This window comes from Petaurus breviceps, unplaced genomic scaffold (genome assembly GCF_028583685.1).
Source record: "Petaurus breviceps papuanus isolate PSGF00001 unplaced genomic scaffold, PetGlider_PUasm1.0 90825, whole genome shotgun sequence".
Classification (NCBI taxonomy): domain Eukaryota; kingdom Metazoa; phylum Chordata; class Mammalia; order Diprotodontia; family Petauridae; genus Petaurus; species Petaurus breviceps.
The window spans coordinates 18316943-18341576 of record NW_027187353.1 but is presented as its reverse complement, the minus strand read 5'-3'; the positions used below and the strand labels follow the sequence as shown (position 1 = coordinate 18341576).

The 24634-nt window shown below is 39.8% G+C and overlaps 1 protein-coding gene across 1 annotated transcript in view; it reads left to right on the top strand.

Moving 5' to 3' along the window:
• Positions 1–24634, top strand: part of SCAPER (S-phase cyclin A associated protein in the ER) — a 405066-nt gene that overhangs the window by 86750 nt on the left and 293682 nt on the right. The window contains exons 9-14 of the mRNA XM_069071423.1: positions 6677–6939; positions 10289–10510; positions 12928–13098; positions 16759–16834; positions 20292–20409; positions 20679–20790. Coding sequence (XP_068927524.1) covers positions 6677–6939; positions 10289–10510; positions 12928–13098; positions 16759–16834; positions 20292–20409; positions 20679–20790 — 962 coding nt within the window. The remainder of the gene's footprint in view (positions 1–6676; positions 6940–10288; positions 10511–12927; positions 13099–16758; positions 16835–20291; positions 20410–20678; positions 20791–24634) is intronic.

Here is a 24634-nt window from a genome sequence, read left to right as displayed (position 1 = left end):
TTAGCCTAGGGGCAGGGAAGATCTTCCAAATTTGCATTCCCATTACAGGTGGCCAGCCTCAGGAAGAGCTTCTGCAGTTTCAACAGGGCTGATTCTCTAAAGACAGACATTTGTGCTGGAAGCTGGCCTTGGTAGGACCTGCCAGAACATTCACTCTTTGGGGGAGGTCTTTGATGTCCCATTGTACTTGCCATGCCTGGGACCTGAGTAGAGTGACAGCAGTAATCACTCTAGTTCAGTGGTGGGCCTGTGATCTCACAGATCTGAAGACTACAGGCATAGCACTTCCTTACCATTCATTCCCAAGCCATTCTGCCCGTCCTTTGGCGTTCTTCCCCAGAAGCTGTTTTCTCACTCCTGGTGCCTTAGTTTTCATTTCATCTCATCTCTGTACCCAGCCCACTGTGCATCTTCAAGTGGTGACACCTGCTGTCTGGACTCTTCTTCCATCTCTCTCTCACCTGAATTCAGGCTGTTGCCACCCTATCTACCCTGGTTCCTGGCTTACTTCTCACTTCACCATCTTCAGGCAAATGGGCCCCAGACCCTGTGGGTGGCAGCAGCCCCCAGATGATGTCTCCTGTTTCTGGCTCAGCCCTCACAGTCAGCTATTCTCACCAGCAGTCACTCCCAGGCCAGCCAAGCCTCCCTTGTTTTACTTGCTCATTTTCATTCCCAGCACTTAGCATAGTGTTTGGCACATAGCCCTTAATAAATGATTTTTCATTCATTCATTCATCCATCATTTATTCATGTATATCACAGCTTAGCTATGTCTGTTCATCCTGTTCCACACTAGTCCATGTCTCCCAAAAGTTTTTCACAAAGGGTCCACTCAGTGTGCTGAGGACTTTGTGTTTTTTGACACTGAAGGTACCCATGAGGATAGCCATGCAGGCTAGCCATTAGTTATCTCTTTTACTCTTTATATAATTAGCCCATTTTTTTCCAAATCATATATTTTTTTCTGATAAAATCCTTTAAACTGTCTTTATTGCAGAAATTCTTTCTACTAGGCACCTCTCCTTTGGATGTAGGATGATGTGGTATTTTTGTGACTAAGAGTCATTCAGCATAATTGGCAAACAGTAGCTCTGATAAAATGCACCCATGTTTCAGAGGGCAGCCTGAGTTATTCAGTGTACTATAGATCTACCCAAGGGCAAGCCAGTCAACATTCTGTCTTCTTCATTCTGGGACCTGCTCACTACCTGTCCAAGAAGGATGAGCTCAGTGGGACGTTCCTCCAGCTTCATGTCATAGTCAAAACAAAAGCTATTTTCAGCTGTGTTTTTCCTGTGTAGGGCATTTAGATGGAAGTCTTTAGATTGATCCTGAATCTGGCGGATTATCTCGAATGTAACAGACTCCAAAGTGTTCTGGGACTCGATGCAAGCAGAGCAATGCTATTTACAGTTAGGAGCTTCAGGAACATTTTCCCTTCTTCAGTATGGACCACACTGGACATCCTCCATGGTGGTGGGAGCAGTCTGTCACTTACATGAATCAGTTATTGGCTAATTAACAGACACTTATTGAATACCTGCTGTGTGGCAAGTGGACGATTCCCTGTTTAATGTTTCACTTGATTGTAAAAGAAGGAAAAAAATGAAGAAGGGTAGGAAGTAAGGAAAGAATCATTTATTAAACGCCTTCTATTTGCCAGGTGCTGTGCTGACTAATTCACAAATATTACCTCATTTTTTTCTCATAATAACCCTTGAAGTAGGTTGTTATCCTCATTTTACAGATGAAGAAACTGAGGCAAAAACAGAGAACGTGACTTCCCCAAGGTCACTCTACTTGTGTCTGAGCATCATGTACAGCTCAAATATAAAGTGAAGAAATACAAATATATTCAGAGTGTTTAAATAGAAGACAGTGTCTGAGGCCAAATTTACACTTACATCTTCCTGGCTGCCGTATTTTATCCACTGTGGCACCTAGCTGCCCCCTTAGTAGAGCTACCGCTTTGGTCCACGCCCACACCACCTTTTGCCTATATTCTTACAACTTAATAATTGTTTCCTTGCCACACTCCAGTCTAACGTGCACACTGCTGCCAAAGTGATTTCTTGAAGCTCCTACATGGCTATTAACTCCTCTGCTCCATCACCTCAATTCCAGCGACTTTGTCTTGCCTCTTGGATGAAATATCTGTTTAGCTTTTTAAGTCCTGTTTGCCCTGGCCTCCCACCTATCTTTCCAGGCTCATTGGACATAATTCTCTTTCCTGCACTTGGCAATCCAACCAAATTGGCATTCTCTCTGCTCCTTATCCAGGTAGTGTTCCATTTTCCTTCTCCAAGACTTCACACTGGCTGTTCCCTAAAGCATGGGATGCACTTTCTCCTCTCCTCTACCTCTCTAAGTTCCTCTTTCCTCATAACTCAAGCACTATCTTGTTAAGAAGCCTTTCCTGACCTCTCAATTTCCAGCGTCCTTCCTCCCAAAATACCCTGTCTTTAACTACTTTTCACATATTTGTATTTCTTTACTTTATGATTTTTTAATTCAGTTTTATTTTATATTATATTCAGTTCCAGAATCTCCCCTTCCCACTCATTCTCCCCTGCCCATTAAGAAATCAAGAAAAAACAAAACCTGTTTCAAATTTGTATAGCCAAACAAAACAAGTTCCTGCTGTTAGCCATATGTGTGTGTATGTATGTATAGATGCACACATATATCCATGTGTGTGAGAACACATATGTGAGTGTGTATGTGCTCTTAGTCCATCAGCTCTCTGTCAGGAGGTGGATAGCATATTCTCTGCTACATGAGAGCATGAATTCTCTGGAACTGTGATTGGTTGCATTGTGTTGATCAGAGTTCCCAGGTCTTTCACAGTTATTTGTCTTTGCGGTGTTGTTATTGTATAGATTATTCTTTGAGTTCTGCTCATGTCACTACATTAGTTCATAAAAATCTTCTGAAGTTTTTCTTCATCATTTCTTTTTTTTTTTTTTTAAGCAATCGGGGTTAAGTAACTTGCTCAAGGTTACACGGCCAGTTATTTCTGGGTGTGGTGCTAAATATCTGAGCCGGGATTTGATCCCCAGGTCATCCCAACACTGGAGCCGGTGCTCTTACTCACTGAGCCACCTGGCCGCCCCTTCTTCATCATTTCTTACAGAACCGTAGTGTTCCATCACATTCCTATACATAACTTGTCCAGCTGTTCCCCAGTTGATGGGTGTCCTCTTAGTTTTCAGGTTTTTGCCACCACCACAAAAAAAAAAAAGCTGCTATCAGTATCTTTGTATACATGGGTCTCTTACCTCTTTCTTTGATCTCTTTGGGATACAGACCTAGAAGTGGCATCACTGGTCCAAGTGCACACACAGTTTAGTGGCCTTTTGGTGTGGTTCCAGCTGTGTTTTCCACACCAACAGTGCATTAATGTACCTGTTTTACCCCAGCCTTTATAGCACTTGGCTTTTTCCAGTCTGATGTTTGTGAAGTGAAGCCTCAGAATTGTTTTAATTTGCATTTCTCTAATTAGCGTATTTAACAAAATAAACACAAAATACAATAAAGCAGATAGTTTTGCATTTTAGAAGTTAAGTCATCATGCAACCTGCAGGGTTCCTTATGTGCAGTTTAGTAGGCTCCATTTCTACTTGAGTTTGGTACCACTGGTTTAAAACATTTTTTCCTATTGTTATAGATGGCTTAGATTTCTTCTTTTGAAAAGAAAATTTCTTCCTATTCATATCCTTTGACTATTTATCAATTGCAAAATGACTTTTATTTCTATAAATTCAAATCAGTTCCACATAGGGACTATCAGAGAAACTTGCTGCAAAGATGCTCTCTATGTTTTTATACATATATTTTGTTCCCCTGTAAGCTCCTTGGGAGTAGGAATTGTTTCTTTCTTTGTATCTTTTGATCAGAGTCTGTGGACAGATTTCCATGAATTTAGATGGAAAAAAAGTTACATCTTCATTTCAACAAAATTGATTTCCTTTTTAATCCTATGTATTTAATTTTATGCACATAAAAAATATTCTGAGAAGGGGTCCACATACTGCCAGAGAGGTCTATGATGCCAAAAATTGCTAAGAACCTTGCTCTAGAGTATAAAAATAACTATATTAAATGTAAATACTGACTTTACGCTATTCTGTCCTCAGTCTTCGCTGAACACAAGCAGCTTTTTGACAGTTTAATTGCATGATTTTCTGTCTTTTATAACATTGTTAAAACTTTTCCCATCTTAATTGCAATAGTTTTTCAAAATACTCTGTACTAAATGTATATTTAAAATGTTATTTACCCATGGAGGCCTAAATTATGTCTCCTGTATTGATGCATGCGCTCTTCTCTAGATTGATTTCAATTATTATTTAATTTTTTTTAGGTGGACATATTTGTGTTGGCCATTTCATTGGTTAACTGAATTGGGACCAGATTATAGATAGTATTTCTTTCCACAAGGAAGCTTTTAAATTGGTGTTTTTCTTTCCTTTTTCTTCCTTTTTTTTTAAATAAAAAGATTAATGATATCATTCATAGAAGTTGGAACAAAATTTACTCCTTTATTTTTGAACATATCAGAGTACTACTCTATTTCCTTTTTATCCAGTTTTTAAAAGCTTCATTTTGTGCGTCTTTTTAAATTTGTTTACCATCAGTTGTTTTTTAAGTGCTAGTGAAGCATCAGTTTCTGTTGATAGGAGGAAACACAATGTTGCAGGAAACATAGCTAGACTTGTTATCTGTAGATGTAAGCTGTAGTCCCAGAGCTTCCACACATTAGCTCTGTGACCTTGGGCAGATACATTCAATTCTCCGAGCCTTGATTTCCTGATAATGTAAATGAACATGTTTGACTAAGATGATTTCTTAGGTCGCTTTCAAGTCTGACTCTTTGTTGATGTTATTTAGAAGCTCAAAGCTATTTTCCACTTGAGATATATCCAAACTATTGAGATAGAATGTTTTTGCATTTTCATGACATAATTAAAATCAACATTGTATTTCTTTTCTTTGTGTATTAAAATTATTTTAAAATGAGCATAAATGAGAAAGCTCATTTCCTAAAATTTTTATTGAGAATGTATTGAATGATTACCTGAAGTAATGTCATGGAAGTAAGTAAGGGCAGTCTCAGGTCAAATAAGGCATTTACCTAAACAGCTCAGTCTGATAACATTACAAGGTGATGTTCACACTTGAGTGAAGGTTCCCGGCTAAAGACCAACCTTTATTAAGTACAAGCTGTTCTGCTCTGAATCAGTTGATTCCTATCTAGTGATGGGAAAAGAACATGGCTCTGGGAGCTTGTTTGTGTTTCCTGGAGAGAACATGTGGATAGCATTTTATCTCTTCTACTCACTTTCTCCCAGCTGGCAGGGGCATCTTCCAGCACATGTAGTAGTGTCCAGTTGAACAGAGTCCAGCTGCAGAGTTGAATTAAGTCAGTGTGAGGAGTTGAGAGCTTGGCATTTGTGGTGGTATCTGACTGGAGAACCAGGAGTCCTGCTTCCCACAGGGAATGGGGTCTGGTACTTTCTTAAAGAAAATAGCCATACCCTTACACCAGGATTTCAGCTCAGCCTAAAACTGGAGGTGATGGAGACTTAAGCTGGTCTTAGGGCATGGGTAACAACAGTTCTTTCCTAAACTGTGTGGCTGTCTCCTAGGCTACAGTTTTTGTCAAGCCTGAAGCTGCATATAAATGCCCTGTGTCCCACACAGGGAGCAGGACTGGGGACCCAGCCTTTGCATAAGGGCACGTTGAAAAGATGTCTGGGAGCCCAGTGGTGCAGGAGGGAGGAACTTCCTTAGCTACAAGTGAGCTTCAGTATTGAATGTCTTCAGGCAGTTTAGATGACCTTTGTCACGATTCCTGTTCAGTTCTGGACTGAACTGTCTTGGTAGTCTGGCAGATGGTCTGAACTGAATGTTAGATAGTCTGACACCCTTTCCACTTCTGAGAGTCTCATGGCTTTATAGTGTGTTACTGGTGAAAGCCTTGCTTGAAGAATTGTGCTCTTTTTAGGTATATTCTGTTATTTTTAAATTTGTCACATCTCTTCATAAATCAGCTGAAAAGTAAATTGCCCAGCACTTATTAAACACCTACTATATCCCAGGTACTATGCTAAGTGCTGGGTATACAAAGAAAGGCAAAAAGCAGTCCATGCTTTCAGAGTTCACAGTTTAATGAAGGTCATAACATGCTGGCAACAATGCTATGAACAGGACACGTAAGGGATAGTTGGGAGATGGTCTCAGAGGGAGGCTGGGAAAGGCTTCCTGCAGAAGCTGTGCCTTGAAGAAGGCCAGAGAAGCTGGGAGGCGCTCCAGATACAAGAGAGAGCTGGCAGAAAGCCTCAGAGTTGTGAAATATGGTTATTGGTGCAAGGAGCTGTCAGGAGGCCAGGGTCAATGGGTCATGGAGCAAGGTAGAGGATGGGGAATGTAAGGAGGGACCAGGTTAGGAAGAGCTTTGAATAGCCAACAGCATTTTCTGTTTGAACCCGAGGGTTCAGAGGAAGCCACTGGAGTTTGTTGAGCAGAGAGGTGTTACGGTCAGCTCTGTTGTAGGGAGATCACTCAGACAGCTGAGAGAAGTATAAAAGTATTTGTTTCAAAATTTATTACAACTTCAAAAAAATTCTTATTTTAGATAAATCTTGGTATGTTTTTTCTCCCGGTCACACAGAACGAAAAGATGCCGAAGGATGGGAGACTGTGCAGAGGGGGAGGCCTGTCCGTTCACGATCTACAGCGGTGGCACCCAAAGTTCCGGTCATTACAGAACCTCTGAGGTCAAAAGATGACAGTGATAAAGAAAACGTCCTTCTCTTTCCCATGGAAAGCCAGCAGAAAGCGGGATTTAGTGGCGATGGTCCCTCCGACATTGTAGAGCCTCTGCCCAAGGAGCCCTTACCTCCTTGTGAGCATCCTCTGACTGAAAGAACCCAGGTAGGAGAATCTAGAATCCCGTGGCTACTTTTGAATTTTATGGCATAGTAAATGATAGCAGTCTTACTGTTTGTGTTTCTTATCCATAAATCAGTAGTTCCTTGCTAGTTTATTTATATTAATCAATTTGAAATGCTTTAATTATTGGATTTGGACTCAAGTTTTCTGCCAGTACTTCATCTTATCTTGGTGATAACTCCTAGATTTCTGAAAGCATTGGTCATAGAATACAAACCCAAGTAGGACCTGCTAAGCCTGGACTACAGGCCAGGTGACAGACTGTCTGCAGGACTACCACCTGCAAATATTTATTATAAGATTGTTATGTTTTGGGCACATATAGAGGTGCTTATGTGTACAAAGATAGAAGGGGCAGTTCCTGCCCGTGAGGGAGCAGGAGGAGAGGGTGGCCTAGACCGACGTAAGTATACTGCCCTAACAGCAGCAGGCAGGCATCACCATGGTGAGAGCTCTGGACTTGGAATCAGGAGGACCTAAGTTCAAATCCAACCTCAGGCACTTACTGGCTGTGTGGCCCTGGACAAGTCATTCAACCTATTTTCCTTAGTTTCCTCATCTGTAAAATGAGCTGTAGAAGGAAAATGACAAACCGTTATCTTTGTCAAGAAAACCCCAAATGGGGGGATGAAGAATCAGACACGACTGAATGACTACTGAACAACAGCCATACCAATCCCTAACAAAGTATGAAAAGCTGGTCTCTGGAGAATCACAGGGCATCCATTATTCAGCTCGGACTGCCCTTGAGGACTGTCCACTGAAGTCCAGGGGGTGGCGTGCTGTCTCCATTGGTAGAAGGAGTTCACAGAACTGATGAAATCAGATCTGAGGTCCCTGATGATCTCTGCCCCAGGCAGCAAGGCAGAATCCAAAACCATCGCCTCTGGGTGCCAGGCACTGTGCTGAGGGGTGGGATACAGACATCAGCAAAGAGAACCGCAGTCCCTGCTGTCCAGGTGCTGACGTTCTAATGAGGGGTGAGGGCACAAGCCGAATGGGGGCCTGATGCAGTCAGACTCGTGTTTACAGGTGACATGTTTGAGAGATGTTCAGGAGACAGAAATGATAGGATTTGGCAGTTGGTTGGATGGGTTAAATGTGAATGACAGTGGTGAATCTGGGTAATTTTCAGAAGATGTCGGCCCCCTTGACACCATAGGGCAGTTTGGTAGAGGTGTAGCCTGAGGAAAAAGACAGTGAGTTCTGTTGTGGACATATTGAGAACACTCTGAGGCATCTAGTTTGTGATGTCCCATAGATGACATCTGTAGCACAGGAGTGAGACTGGGTCTGCAGATGGAGATCTGGGCATCAGGCATTAAGATGATAATTGAACCCTTGAGAGTTGATGAGATTGGGAAGTGAGGAAGTGAATAGTGGAAAGAGAAGAGGGCCAAGGAAGTGACATAGCCAAGAAATAGGTATTGGACCTTTACTATATACATATATGGTTAGTTTTTTTTAAAAATAATTTATAATTTTTAATTATAGATGTGATATAATCTGATAGAGCATGATTTGTCTGATGGAGGCTTTCAGGGATGAAAAGTCATAGTAATTTGCCCCAAATCTTATTCTAGTGCTGTCCAGTGAAGTTGCCAAAGGTTTCCAAGTTCACAGTGATATTTGTTTTCCCATTGTCGATTGGAAGATTGAGTTTTCATGTTTTTATCTTTTTCAACATGTCTTTATGCTTTTAGCATTGATTTTTCCCATATAAATTGCATTGATCTTGTTATACACAGTGTTGACTATATTGTAAATTGCAGTAGTGCTAATATAAATATTGCCAACAAGATTATAAACCATGTTGACTGTGGTATAAATAATGTTGATGGAACATAAATGTCATGATTCGATTTAAATAATGTTTATGTTAAAATCAACATCATTGGACACCTCAAAGTTTGACCAATTGTAGAATTCTAAAAGCCAATTTATAGAACTTAGACAATTTTTAATATTTACATAAGAATCCGCATGATCATTTTTATGGCCTTTGTAATATGTACTTTTTTTAAAAAATGGAATCATGGTCTTAAATTTTAGTTCTTGCATATTAGTTTTATTTTTCTTTGAAATGATTTTGTTTTAACAATGTAATTATAAAAGCTATCTGTTCTTTCTCAGTGCTTTTGGTTCAGTTTGTAGATTAGATGTTACTTATCACACCATTAAGATTGATATTATTTGAAATGAAATTTTTTTTTTTTTAAGCAATCGGGGTTAAGTAACTTGCTCAAGGTTACACGGCCAGTTATTTCTGGGTGTGGTGCTGAGTATCTGAGCCCAGATATGATCCAGGTCATCCCGACACTGGAGCTGGTGCTCTTACTCGCTGAGCCACTGGGCTGCCCCTTGAAATAAATTTTTAAAAATTGATTTGCACCTGTTAAATTAGTTTAATTCTTGTTGTTTTCATATTAATGATAAATGCCCAGAAAAGGGCATAGTAAAGTGAAGGAGATACTTAAATATGAAGTATGGACACCAGATAATCCTACTCCAGCATGGTTTTGGTACTCTGGAGTATTATGCTTTTTATTAAGGGATATTTTAGGACCTGACAATTAAAACTCTTCACCCAATTGACATTAATTATACATGCAGATTAATATTAGTGTTATTTTAAAAAAATCTGAAATATGTTATTTTTCTTCACCATACTTCCTCCATGTTTCCTAAACCAATCAATGGCCTTATAGGAATGTAGAGGATATCAGCAAGTTTTCTCAAGAGAAGTTGAGATAGCTTTCTACTGAGCACACACAGATGAGTGGACCATGTGACTTCATCAGTGGGAAAAGCTCCTAGTGGGGGTCCCTTTCCACCAACACTGATGATGACCCATTACGTCCTGGAGCATGCTTGAGTCACAGAGAAGCTGATTGACTTGACTGGGTCACATACCTGTGAATGTCAGACGGCCTTGGAACCCAGGTCTTCTGAATTCCAAAACCAGGCTGCATATACTCGTCTGCACCGAACCAAGTTTCTCTTCCACATTTTACCCGGATTTCTTGCTTGAATTTGCTTTGTCAGAAATGGACAAAAAACTGCTGACAGTGACTAGGTTTTATATTCTTGGTATTAGTAACAAAGGGCTCACCATTTTTGCACTAAAAGAAATTTGTTGCATTTTTGAGAAAGCTCTAAAAGGGAGTCAGGGAACCTGTATTTGAGAGCTGCTTTAGCCCTTCAGTCACATACTGGCCAGGATACCAAGGAAGGGAATTCCTTTCTCTGGCTGTGAGGAAATCACTTTTACTGTGAAACACATTATCATCATTCTCACTGATTCATTCTGTAAATGTATTTCTTCCTTTAGTTCACTGTGCGTCCATCAGATGATGTCAGGAACTCTGGCAGTGGTTTAGTTCAAGAAAATTCTTTGCAGAATTCTTGTGAAATACCTGCGCTTCATGTTGGTGTTGAATGCATTTTGGATACAACGCAGACTGATCCTCCTCCTTTGCCGTCACCTACAGACCAATTTCCAGCAGAGAAAACCCAAATAGAAAGTGACATGGACCCTTCGGACATTTCAAATGTGAGTGCTAATAGATTGGTAAGATGAAATTCTCAGAATTGTAAGTAAATATTATTAAACAAAATGTTGCCTTTTTGGAACCAATTAAACATCATATACTGAAGAAAATATAAGCCTCTACATCTTTTAAAGTCTCAAAAAGTACATTTACACAATGGGATTTTGGTTTTGTAAACATTTTTCTTCTTTTGTCATTTTACTAATATGATAAGCCATTGAAAAATAGCCAAAAGTGATATATGTTAGTTTTTAGAAACAATGGATAGGCTACTTTAGGGAGAAATGCTTAATAAATTTGTGCCTTTTATTTTTCTGCTTTTACTTAAAGAATACTTTCAAATCTAAAATTCATTGTTTGCTAATTTTAAATAATATTAATGCTTCTGTAGTTTTAGGGCAGTTGTAGTTCTTGTTAAGAAAAAATAATAGACCTGTATGAAAATTGATGTTCTAGGTTTTAAAAGAAAAAAATTCTAAATGTATTATTTAGATGTATTGTAAAATATTAATTGCAGAAATGAATCATGCTTTTTAAAAGCATTACTTGTTTTATTATCAGAATGTATATTCATGACTTGTTAAAGATTGAACAGTAGGAACAAATGAGGAAGTTACTTATGTGTTTAAATTGATCAGAATTACTTTATCCTTGTTTTCATAGCTAAATGGGAAGCTAGAGTGATTATTTCATATATGGATTCAGTCTGAAAGTGAAATCTGTGAAAAAATATAAATATTAAGTACTCATAATTTTAAGATAAGATTTTTTTAAGTATTTGCTTTTTTGTTACACTTACTTGAGTTATTCAGCTTAAAGTAGAATAGTAGAAACTCTGATCTATTTAATAGTTGAGTTGATATCTTAGAAGCTAAACTATGAAGACCTGCCTGTAATATCTTATTATTATTCCTAAAGGAGTTTTATCTAAACCAAGATCAAAAAAGAGTTGGTTTGTGTTATTTTGGATCACAGGCACTTCTGTTTGTGACTGTGGATAAGTACCTTATTGTTTAGACTTGAAATGAGAAGATGTAATAAACTGCCTCATTTAATGAGAGGACCATTTTCCTCTTTTCTTTCTGAGTATTGTCAAATGATCTATTATAGTTTAAAAGTGATCTCTAGCCCTTGTCTTTTATTTAACTATAATGCAAGCAAAGAAAAAATTGAATGAGTATTTTTCTATGTGAAGTCAACTTTACAAGCACTGAAAAAAAAATATCCTATTAAGAAATTTGGTTGCCCTGTTTTTATACACTCTCCATTTTAAGGGCTTGTTTTATGGAAAAATTTTAAAAAGAGCTGAGAGAAGCAAAGACTTATTTGAAGTTTACTGTTGATGAAAAGAATAAAAGCTAAGTTGTCCTATTGATAGTCTGAAGTTATGATCATATCTAGAATTAAGAATTGTGTAAAGATTGAAATCACAGAATTTAGCCACAGTGATTGAGCTTAGAGAACATGTTTGAGGGAGATAAATTAATTTGCATATACAGGCAAACTTTCTGTATCTTTCTGTTATCGTTCTTCTTTATATGCCTTTAATCTCCTTGTTCTATTTGATTATTTGGAATTAGTCACTTTCCTTTTTTCCTTTTTCTTAGTTTGATTATTACAGAATTATGAAATGATGAATGAGAAACTTTAAATTTGTTTTTACTTATGGATTATCTAACGTGTTTTATATGAGCCAGTCATGCCATGCTGAATTTTTACAAGTTATAACTTTATTGTAGTAATTCTAAAACCCATACCAAAATGTCTGGCTTCTGAGATACTGATAATGCCAGTAAGGGAATACGTAAACTTATCTTATTGAATTTTAATAATTATTCTCTGATGTCTCATTACATAGAGATAATCTTTGGTTTTCTAAGGCTGTGGCAGCACAAGTACCTTGGCATGTCCTATACCTGGAAAAGCTTACAGTAAAGGGCCTAGCAGTGCCAGTGATAAAAAAGATCAGCCATGCCAAATTTGGGGAGAAGACCAGACCTTTTAACCTACATGTGGGAAAACTCTTTTGTGCAAAGCAAGTCATGAAAGTGATCTACTGAAATTTTTATCTTTGTTAGTGGAGAGAGAAATTCCACATGGATGAAAATCACAAGATTATTGAAGTATTGAAGTGATATTATTGTTATAGATAAAACTTCATTTGTGTATTTTAGCATATAAAATTTTATTTGTTATGAACTTACAACTTAATGGGTTATAATTATAGTCATAATGTTATAACTTAATGAGTGCATTTAAATTTATCACTTTCTGTTTTGAAGTTTGACATCTAAGCTAACTAAATTCCACAGTTTAAATTTCTATTAACTTGAAAATTAATAGAATCCACGTCTAGTACATTAAAAGGTAAATGTAGGTTAACATCCCAATGATCAGTGTTTTCTGGTTTATTTTGCAGTCAATGGCAGAAGTTCTTGCTAAAAAGGAGGAATTAGCAGATCGCCTAGAAAAAGCCAACGAAGAGGCCATTGCTAGTGCAATTGCAGAGGAGGAGCAGCTGACCCGAGAAATTGAGGCGGAAGAAAACAATGACATTAACCTGGAAGCAGACAATGACAGTGACTTTTCTGTGAGCATTCAGAGTGATTTTGTATGCACGGGGTCATAATTGCTTCAAGGATCTTGTCCACTAATGAATACTTGAATTTGAACATCTATTGAATCAGTTATAGACCTTTTAGAGCAAACTCTTTCCTAAAGAAGAGGAAAGAAGATATTTTGGAAAAAGGATTTGGTATTTGAACTGTAGTGGCCAGTTAGAAATGAACTATGAATAAATTAATTTTATGTGCAAGTCATATCATATATAATTTATTTATAAAAATCCCTAGTTAATGGAAGTAGAATATATTTCCTCTTGAACAAAGTACTTGCTCCTTGGAGGTAGATTTCATGGATCCCAGCAAGAGGTAGATGACCCCTTCACTTGGCTACGTTGATAGATCCGTGATGTCATTTGTTAGATATTTGCTCCATAGATGCCACCTGTCCTTGCCCCCTGCATCCTGTGTAAGGTTTGCTGGTATTCTCTCTAAAAGCATGCTGGGGCCTTCTGCAGCAAAGTTCTTAACCTTTTGTGAAACATATGGACCCTTTCTCAAAATAATGTTTTTAAATACAGAATTACAGAGAAATCCAATTATATCGAAATACAGTTATTAGATATGTTTAAAAAAATTTGCAGGCTCCAGATTAAAAGCTCTGTAGTCTCGGTCTCTAGGACTATTGAAATTACATACACACAAATAGGATGTGCACGGAATAGAGTGCTTATCTCTTGTTCTCACCATAGGACATTTCCACTTCTTTTTCAATTAGATTTCTCTATGATTACAAGCCATCTACTGCTTTTTTTGTATGCAATTCTTCATTAGCAATGTATTTTCAGTTTTCACACACCTAACGTAAACCTCTCTGTTACCCTTTGGCTGACCCACCATTTTAATTCTTTCAAGACTTTCAGTACGGTGACTAGTAGCCATTCTTCATCATCACTGGGAGAATATTGTTGTTAAAAGCACGGACCTTTGTTTCAGGGACAGTCTTGAGTTACTTAAAATTACTGTGCAATTTACCAAAGATTGAGCAGGCTGCTTTCCTCCTACTTAATTCTGGACACATCACAGTACCTGTGGGTGAATGAATTCTGTGGGTTGTCTATCCAATTGTGTAGCAAAATCTGAATAGTTGTCATTCTTCATTCTTCATTCACTTCATTCACAGGTGTTTCCTGTGTGAGTAGTTAGATTGAACTCTTCTCAGTGGTTTTGGAACTCAGGCAGCTTTGAACCTGGGGTTTGATGAAGTACATTGGTCTTTATCAAAAAATATTGGCTAAGCATCTCTTGAGTGCTCTGTGCTGGGTGAGCACTGCTGCTCTCCAGGAGCTCACACTTGAATGAGGGAGAAATTAAAGACAGGATGCACAGATTGTTCATCTTTTTATTTTATCTTTTTCTTCCAGCTTCATCCTTAAATGCCAATAGCATGATTTTCTTCAGTTGGGTCTTTTGCCCAGCCTACTTTAAGCTTGTTTGTTCCTTTATTGCATCTAACTGCTTTTATGCAGGAATGCTGCTCCTGGTGCTAGCATATCAGTCAGTCAGTCAATAAATATTATTAAGCACTTGTTTGTGCCCGGCATTGTGCTAAGCTTGGGTGTGGGAGTATAAAGGATAAAGCTGTCTCCACCCCAGCAGCCCTTACCTTCAGATGGAGTAGAGAGAGGGCTGGTTGGTTTGGATCCCAGAGTGTAAGAGGGGACATCACAGCCAGTGAGATAGGAAAGTCAGGCTGGAGCCAGGCTGTACAGAGCTGTAAGAACAAAATAGAAGCTTTTATATTTCATCCTGGAACCTGTGCAGTTCTGACTGGAATTGAGTTGACCGAATAGGGGAGTTAATGGTCATATGTGAGCTCCAGGAAAGTGCCTTTGGCAGCAGTGTTCAGGGTGGCCCTGGGACAGGGACAGCCAGCTGATGGGCTGTGGTAGTAACTGAGGCGGCAGGTGTGGTAAGCGTGCTGACAGGTAGTGATGAGTGGGAAAGAAGGGCCAGAAATGGCAAGAGCTGGCAAGTGTAGGGAGGGCGGATGAAGCATCCAGGCCGAGACTGAGCATAGGGGTGTTTTTTCTTCTCTGAAAGTTCCCTATGTATCTTTGTCACTTTGTCTTCTGTGTTCAGAAGTGCTGGGCAGTTTTATTCTTGTTTCTTGAATTGTAGTGTTCAGATTTTTTGCCTCTTGTTCTTCTGGGAAACCCGTAATCCTTAAATTGTCTCTACATATCCTGTCTCCCAGGTGAATATGTTTGGTTTTTGTAGAGACCATGTTTTCTCTTCACATTATTACTTTTTGGTTTTCTTCTTTCAAATTATCTTTTACTTATGTGTATTTGCAGGTATGATTAACAAATTACTGTCAGTGATATTTGAAAAATTGTGGAGAATAGGAGAGTTCAGGATTAGAAAATGGCAAATGTTGTTCATGTGTTCAAAGAAGGGAAGAGGATGGATTCCGTGAAATTGTGGGCAAAAGGACTTGACTTTAATTCCTCATAGAAGCCTGGGCCATGTAAAAATGATGGTTAGGCAATATTAAGAAAAGGAAACCCTTAAGAATAGGTCACACCTAAGTTATCTCATTGCCTTTTTTTTTTGACTGGGTTACTAAACTGTTAGGTCAGGGAAATGCTGTAGATACATTTACTAAGATTTTTTTGTGTTTTTTTTTTTTTTTTGGAGGGGGAAAACAGGGCAGTTGGGGTTAAGTGACTTGCCCAAGGTCACACGGCTAGTTTTGTGTTAAGTGTCTGAGGCTGGATTTGAACTCAGGTCCTCCTGACTCCAGGGCTGGTGCTGTATTCACTGTGCCACCTACCAGCCCCCATTTACCAAGATTTTAGCAAAGCCTTCATTTGATAAAGTATCTCTTGCTGTACTTCTGAAAAAGAAGGAGAGGTGTGGGCCATACAATAGTACATTTAGATGTGCTTAGAATTGATTTAATGACTGGAATAAAAAAGTAGGAATTGATGGTTCTTGGAAAGAGGTATTCAGTGTAGTGTCCCAGGGGTTTGTGCAGAGCTCTGTATTGTTTTATGTATATGTATATTTTAGAATTGCTGGTTGGTGCCTTTTGCTTGAGTGTCACATTCTTTTCCAAATAGGTTCCTCTTCTCTCCTCCCAGATTATCCTTCCCTTGTAACAGTGATTTTAAAAAAGGGAAAAAAAGAATAATTCAGCAAACTCCTTATGCGTTCCCCATTGTTGGGCTTCTCCCCATTCTTTAGAATCCCGCTGTTTGCATCCTATCTCCTTGGAGCTTTCATTCCTCAGAGCTGTCATTGCCCTTCTTGTGCCTCTCTTAGAAAGAACCCTTTCTAATAGTTCATTCTTTCATTTCAAAAGCAATGGGATTTAAGTCAGGTCCTCATTCTAATCACTTGAAACTGTTGTTTGGAAATTTAATATGGACTGTTAAAACTGTGTTTCAATTTATAGCTTTATTGTTTCATTACTATATTTTGCACTGTTAAGATTTTTATTAAAGCAACATTCGAAATTTTTAACTAATTAAATGAGATAATTTTTCCTTTTCTTTCTCCAATTTCAGTTAAGTCAGATATTTGAGATTCTGTTAGGTCATACACACACACACACTCTCTCTCTCTTTACTAGCTTAGAAATTTATTTGAAGATTTGTATTTAAATTTTTCTTATTATATTTCAGACTAGTGTAAGCAGTGGAAGTATATCTTTCTGTGGCATGTCTATGGACTGGAATGATGTCCTTGCTGATTATGAAGGTATATATAGCAGGCAAATGTGCATGTGATGTGTTTATAAGTCGAGATAAGCTTATTAGAGTTGCTTTTTTTCTCTTTTTAAAAATATTTTATTGATTCCTTTTGTTTTTACATGAGAGTCATGTCCCATTTCCTCCAGATTGAACCCTTACTTCTGCGAAAGAAAAATACTTAAGTACACTTGTTAGAATGACCACATCTGGCTGTGTATAGGTTGTAGGGGTTTGAGAAGAACTGCCTAGCATCATGGTATTTGTAGTTTGGAGGGACAAGTATTCCTTCTCTCTGCCTCGAGAGACATTTTGAACTATGGTGATCTTTGGGCTAGAGGGAAGAATTGAATCTTGCCTAGGAGTTTGATAGGTGGGTGCCCAGACTTTAGGAGACAGACTAAGAGTTAGGGGTGAAGACTCTTAATATCTGTGTAGCAGCAGTAGGCAGTGTCTCTCCCCACCTCCCCCGGAAGACATAACAGCTTGAACTAGGAAGGACTGGTGAGCAGGATGTTATAACTGAAAAATGGGAACAAGAGGAGAAATTAAAAGGGGGACCTGAAAGGAGGACTGTGAAAAATTGAAAAACCAAAGGCAAGGTCAAGGTGGGCCATGTTTGAACAGGCAGTAACAGACACTGTAATGTATTCTTTACTCGCCTTGTTTTGCCCAAATGTTTCCTGTAGCCTGATTTTTTCTCAGACTAGGTTGGTATTAGCTAGAGAGACACAAAACTTTAATCCAAAGAGCCCACACTTCTCTCCAAATCTTAAGAGATTTCTAAGTGAGCTCTGCATTCCTTTTTGTCTAAGATAACTGTAAAACAGCTGAGGACAGTCAGGACTGACCTGAGGGCCACTATATTGCCCTAGATTAAAAGTGAGATAGTGCTGTAGCAGGGTGTGGCTAATGAACTCTCTAGCCCTACCCTGGGCAGGTCCTCTTCAAGTTAGCTCAGACTTAACTGTGGTCCCTTGGGTTGATCTGCCTTTCTCAAGTCTTTCCCCTTTCCAACACATCCTCCACTTAGCTGTCAAATTGACCTTCCTAAAATACAAGCAGGCCTTGTCACCCCTCTCCCTCATCTAGCCCCTTCTGCTGGTTCTCTCCCCCCAAAGGAGCAAACATGAAGTCCCTTCAGTTTTTAAACCTCCCCCCAACCTGTCTACTTCACATTTCTCCATTATCCTTGCTTCTTAAAACAGCCAGCCCTTCCATCATCCCCTCACACTGCCTCCTAGTGCCCTCTTCCCCCTGATTTCCACCTCCTAACTTCCTGCAAGGCGGGCCTTTCGTGAGGCTCTTCCCGAGCTCCCTTAATGCTGGTGCCAGTTGGTCAGTAAACATTCGTTAAGTGTGTGTGCTAGACCCTGTACTAAATGGGGGTGCAAGAGCAGGAAGAAAATCAGTCCCTGCCCTTAAGGAGTTTACAGTCTAAGGGAGGAAGACCCCACACCAAAGGAACCTGAAGAGCTGGAGAGTGAGTGCAAGGAGGGCAGGTACCCAACCGGGGCTCCAGGTAGAGAGTCGGGAAAATCCCAGAGCAGTGGTCTAGCACCAGTGAGAAATGTCTGAGCTAAGCTGAAAACCTTCCAGCCAGAGACGTCTTTGAGGGGAGGGTTAATCTGGAGCTGCAAAGCTGGTCTCTAGCACCTACATATGGCCTGGAGGACCAGCCCTGTCTGCTTCCTCTTAGCCCAGGGGCAGAGTGGAAAGAAAGACCAAGGGTAATTGAGATTTACTCCACGCTTCTAGATAGGAGGAGAGCTGGGGGGCACCATAGCACAGAACACTGGGCCTGGAGTTAGGCACTATGTGACCCTGAGCAAGTCATTTCACCCTGATTGCCTCAGTTTCCTCATCTGTAAAATGATCTGGAGAAGGAGATCGCAAACCAATCCACCATCTTTGCTGAGAAAACCCCAGATGGAGTCACAAAGAGTCAGACGTGACTGAAAAACAACTGAACAATAGCAGTGCCACTCAACAGTGATCTCATGTGTGTGTCTATTGATAGACATGTGTGTATTTATGCATGTGTACGTGTATTTTATGTGTGTGTGTATCTCTGTGTGTTTATCTGTGTGTTGCAGGCATCATGTTATATAGTTTTCTTGTTTTTCCTAGTTTTGTTCTAGATGTTCAAACATCTAGATCTAGAACGGCCCTTTTCCAACTACCTAATTTTACAAATGAGGAAACTGCCATGTAGATCTCTGGTCTTCCATGATCATGCAGATTCCTTAAGTTCCTCCTCTGAGATCACGATGGCCACTCCTGCTTTTTTTAGATAGAGCAGGTGTATTACAGGAGGAAATTATAACACAGCACAGCATAACGTAACACTATTAGGATCCTCCGATTCCAGGTGGTTTATTGTGAAAAGAAACTCGTAAGTGAATTCAGGCAAGATAGGGAGTGATTTTTCTGAGTGCACTGTGCACTCATTACAGCAAATGATAGAGGTGGAAAGCCCCCAGATTCAGAAAACCCACAATATCCTGAAGAACATCACTGAAAGAGCTCATCATAAGGCAGTTTTTGCAGATCAGTGCACCAGCTCCCAAGTCTCTCTCTCACTTTTCTCTTTTCTTTCACCTCAAGTGACCTGGCTTCTCCTGGTGAGGGGGCACTTAGGAACTTTCAGGGCTGGTGTAAATACAGGCACCAGTTTTGAAATTAACCCTTTTATAGCAGAGGGGAGGGATCTGCATCCCTGCTCTCAGGGTCTCGTGGCCTCATCACTCTGTGGGGCTCATTCCTTTTAACTTAGCCTTCCTTATCCCACATTTTTTTTTCTGTAAGAATTACTTTGTGGGGGCAACTAGGTGGCACAGTGAGTAAAGCGCCGGCCGCAGAGTCAGGAGGACCCAAGTTCGGTTCTGGCCCCAGACACAACACCCACAGAAAAAAACTAGCCTTGTAACCTTGGGCAAGTTACTTAACCCCAACTGACCTCCAAAAGGCAAAAAAAAAAAAAAAAGAATTACTTTGTGGGGGCAGCAAGGGGGCACAGTGAATAGAGCACCAGCCCTGGAATCAGGAGGACCTGAGTTCAAATTTGGCCTCAGACACTTAACACAAAAACTAGCCTTGTGACCTTGGGCAAGTCACTTAACCCCAATTGCCCTCCAAAAAGCAAAAAAAAAAAAAAAGAATTACTTTGTGGTGAGTTGGTTTTTGCTCCTCTTCTTTCAAGACATTGTTGATTTTTGTCTTCTGGGGGCTCTTGTATTATTTAGTGTGGCGAGGGATGAGTTTCCACTAGGATATCTGTCACTATCCCATCTTCCTAGAATTCCTTTAGAGTTTCTTTTTATAGTAAATCATGGAGTAGGAATAGTCTTTCTGAGTAAGAAAATGTCTTTTCAACTAGTCTGTTTCAAAGTCATGATTTTCAAAATGGTATGTTTAGATAAGGTTGTTCTCTAATAACAAAAACAACTGGTTTTAACTTGGAACAGCTCGGGAGTCATGGCGTCAGAATACATCCTGGGGCGATATAGTTGAGGAGGAACCTGCCAGACCTCCGGGACATGGGATTCACATGCATGAAAAGCTTTCTTCGCCCTCACGCAAAAGGTTTGAGCTTTTAAACCTGATTTAATATCCTTTCTATCGAAAGAAACTGGCCAGCCCAAACCATCAAAAACAGTTGTCACTTAATCTTTTAAGACCCTTTGCCCCTGAAAAAATGCTGACACGTTCAAAACTGCTTGAGCAAAATAAGTAAGATGCAGGCAAGAACAGGGCTGATTTTCCAATAAGTTTAACTGCTGATTTGAGCATAGACTTTTTTCATTGAATCTTTTTAAGTGTTTGTACCTTGTTTCTTCCTAATGTGTCAACAGGACGATTGCAGAATCTAAGAAGAAACACGAAGAAAAGCAGATGAAAGCCCAGCAGCTAAGGGAAAAACTGCGTGAAGAGAAAACATTGAAGCTTCAGAAATTGTTAGAACGGGTAAGGTTTTTTGTCAGGGTGCAGGGGAGTTACTTTCTTGGAGAATGTAGTGACTCTAGTTCTTGAGCTCTGTATGTCAGACCCTTGTCATGGCACCTTTCCTCTGGGTCTGCTGCAGCCACGGTCCAGTGGGCTTTCTTGCCTACTCTACCCTTGTTTTTACTAGCTTCGAGCCATCTATCTTCCCGCAGCCACCATGCTAACTGACCACGTCATGCCCCTGCTCTGTGACCTCCTGGATCAAACAAACTCTCTTCTTAGTGTTTAAAACTCTGTATAACCTGTCCCCTTCTTACTTTTCTTGTCATGTGACATTGCCTACCTGTCCAAGGCCCTTTATAGTCCTGCTGCTCTGGCCTGTGGCAGCTCCTGGAACACAAGATTTTGCTTCCCGACTCTCTGCCTTTGCCCTCGCTTTCCTCCTGCCCTCTCACCAGCACACTTTTCCTTTCCCTGGCTCCTTTAAGACTTCTTCTGTGGGTCTTTCCTAGTCCTTCCCTTTTCACACGACCTTCATCTGCTCTGTATAATATGCCCAATTATTTACAAGTTGTCTCCACCACATTAGAATTGAGGGTAATTAAGGCCTGTGTTTTTTTGCTTATCACTTATCTCATTGCCTGGTATTTGAAGTGCTTAATAAATGTTTGTTGATTGAATGAATGTATTCATAAAAACTAAAAAAATCTTTCCAGAAAGTGAAGGTAGTTTTTATTTACTTGGATCTGTTTATATACTGCTTTCTCTTTGGCAAAGATTTGTGTATGCTCTGTCTTAATTGATCCTCATGACATTGCCAGGAGGTAGGTGCTCTAGGTGTTATTATTCCCATTTTAAAGATGGTGAAACTGAAACTTAGAGAGATTAAGGGGTTTTTACTCATGGTTGCTGAGCTGTTAAATATTAGAGTTAGAATTTGTCCCCAGAACGGCTTGACTCCACCTCTGTTACTATAATAGGTCATTCTGCCTCTTCATTGAGGTAGGTTATAGGTCAGGAAGGTACATTCACACACCGTGTCCAGAGGTAGGTACACAGCATGGTAAAGAGATTAAGATTGTGTGATAATGGAGGGTTGAAATTAGGTGTCTAGAAATCTTTAGCATGTAAGAGGGAAGCAGAGCTAAGATCACAGAGTAGGGAGGAAGGAGTATGGCCTGTCCAGAGAGATCTAGAAAATGCACCAACTAAGTAAGGCCTGCATGAAGAATCCAAGGAAAAAAATAAGGTGAGTCATATTTCCAGCCCAGGCCAGCAATAGGCAAACAGACAGAGCGATCGGTGGACACCGGAGACATAGTCCGACCAGGGTCTGCTGCCTGAAGCATTCCATTGCACAGGAAATAGAAGAGGGCCAAGGCTGTGCATTGGGCAGAAAGAAGCCCCCAGGGCATATGGGGGACATCAACCTCATGTAGAACACAGGGACAGGTGCCAACTGGCAGCTCTCTCGTTCACTGCCTAGTGCTTGCTGGTCACAGATCCAGGGCAGACTAAAGAAATGACATGTGACAAGGGGTGGTGTCCTAGTCCAAAGAACCATTGTGAGCTCTAAGCTGTGTAATGAATGAGGAACAAGAGCAAAAATGAATGGTAGCTGTGTGGTTCGACCCAAGGATCTTTGTAGGTGTCGGTCCTGATCTCCAGTGTATTCTGAAGCCTGTAATGACATAACTAAGGTACAGATTGCAGAACAAAAGGTAGCTTGAAGTTTTGTCCCTCACAATCAGCAGGCTGATTTCCATCTGTCTGATATGAAATGAGTCTGGCAACGGTTTATTGGGACAGCAGTCATTGACAGGTCAACAGGAATGTTGCTCATATCAAGACCCAGGTTAGGAACTTGCAGAGCTCAGACTGAGAGAGTGATGATTAGACTTTTACCTGCATCACATCACTATGGGAGCACCAAAGCTTGTTGGTCCCTACCAAATCTGTCCCTGAGACCATGGAATACTACTTATATACAAAAAGCAGCCAAGGACCGAAGAAGACAAAAGCTCAGCTCAGACATTCCCCTCAGACGTATGAACGGCCTGTCCTTAACATAAAGTCCAGAGTCATGAGGTGGGCTAGAAGACTGAGCAAGCAAACAAAAATAATCCTACCACAAAGAGCCATTATGGTGACATGGAGGCAAAAGACACAAATACAGGGGTGGCTAGGTGGCTCAGGAAATAGAGCACCGGCGCTGAAGGCAGGAGGACCTGAGTTCAAATCCAACCTCAGACACTTAACACAAAAAAACTAGCCGTGTGACCTTGGGCAAGTCACTTAACCCCAACTGCCCCTCCAAAAAGCAAAAAAAAAAAAGACACAAAAACAGATGTAGAGAAAAACTCCAAAATATTTATGCAAAGTGTTAAAGTAAAATACAGTTTGGACAGAAGTTCAATTAAAATTCCTAGGGGAGATGAAGTAAGAGTATGAGAAAAAGAACTAAAAATGATTTTCAAAATGAAATGAGATTGGTAGAGATAAAAAGTACATAGGATCACACAGGATTTAGTAGTCACTCTTAGAGTGGAGAGCTTGAAATACGAAATTCAAGAAGGCAAGACATAGGGAATTAAAACCAAGAATAACTTATCTATCAAAACTGACTGTAATTCTACAGGAAAAAAAAAAATGGATCTTTTAATGAAATTTAGAACTAGTGTGGATTTTAGGGTTAGAATCGGTTCCTGAGGAGGGTCAGAGCTAAGTAGAAACTTTGTAAACAAACCTAGGAGTCCAAAGAACAATAAAAGGAAAATGTGAGGGATCAGTCATAAGAGACTGAATAAGAAGAAACTGTTTACATTCTAATATAAGGAGGTGATGCATGCATCCCATCAGCATTCTGTCATCATCAGGGATCATGGAGGGAGTCTAATTAGAGGACCTTGCGATGGTTCAGTTATATTTTGATGATGGTAAAAGAGGAATACACTTGGGGCAGGGCATAAGGGAGAGGAAGAATGGGAAAATTATCACACATACTTGGGGCATATAGACTGAATTCTATACAAACTAGCATGAAGGGGTGGGAAGGAATGGGTGACACTTAAACCTTGTTATCCTCAGAACTGGTCAGAGCAGTGAAATACAGGGGCAGTTGGGTAGGTAATATATTTCAATCAACAGGGAAAGGGCAGTAATAGAAAAGGTAGTTTGAGGGAAGGATTAGACTTAAATAAAACAATTCTTGGAGAGGGAGGGAAACAAAGAGAAGGAAAAGATAATAGAATGGAGCAAAATACAGAATTTAAAATCATAACCGTGAATGTGAATGGGATAAACTCATGCATAAAATGGAAGGGATAGCAGAATGGATTATAAAACACTCCTGATAGGGGTGGCTAGTTGGCACAGTGAGTAAAAGCACCGGCCCCTGAGTCAGGAGGACCTGAGTTCGGTTCCAGCCTCAGACACTTAACACCCACATAAAAAAAAAAGAAAAAACTAGCTGTGTAACCTTGGGCAAGTTACTTAACCCCAATTGCCCTCCAAAAGGCAAAAAACAAAAACAAACAAAAAAAAAAACCACCCTTGAAACAGAAAGTTACACACAGAATTAAAAAGGACTCCAGCAAAATCTGTGCTTTGGCTGAAGTGAAATCAGAGGTGGCACTCATAATCTTAGAAAAAGGAAAGCAAAAATAGACTTTGATTACAAGAGATAAACTGGAAAATAATGTTGCTGAAAGGTACCATCAATAGTGAATTAATATCAATACTAAACAAATGCTCTGAGTGGCATAGCATCTAAATACTTAAAGGAAAATGTAAATGAGTTATAGAGAAAAATAGTAAAACTATTAACAGTGGGTGACCTCTTTCACCTTTCTCAGACCTAGATAAA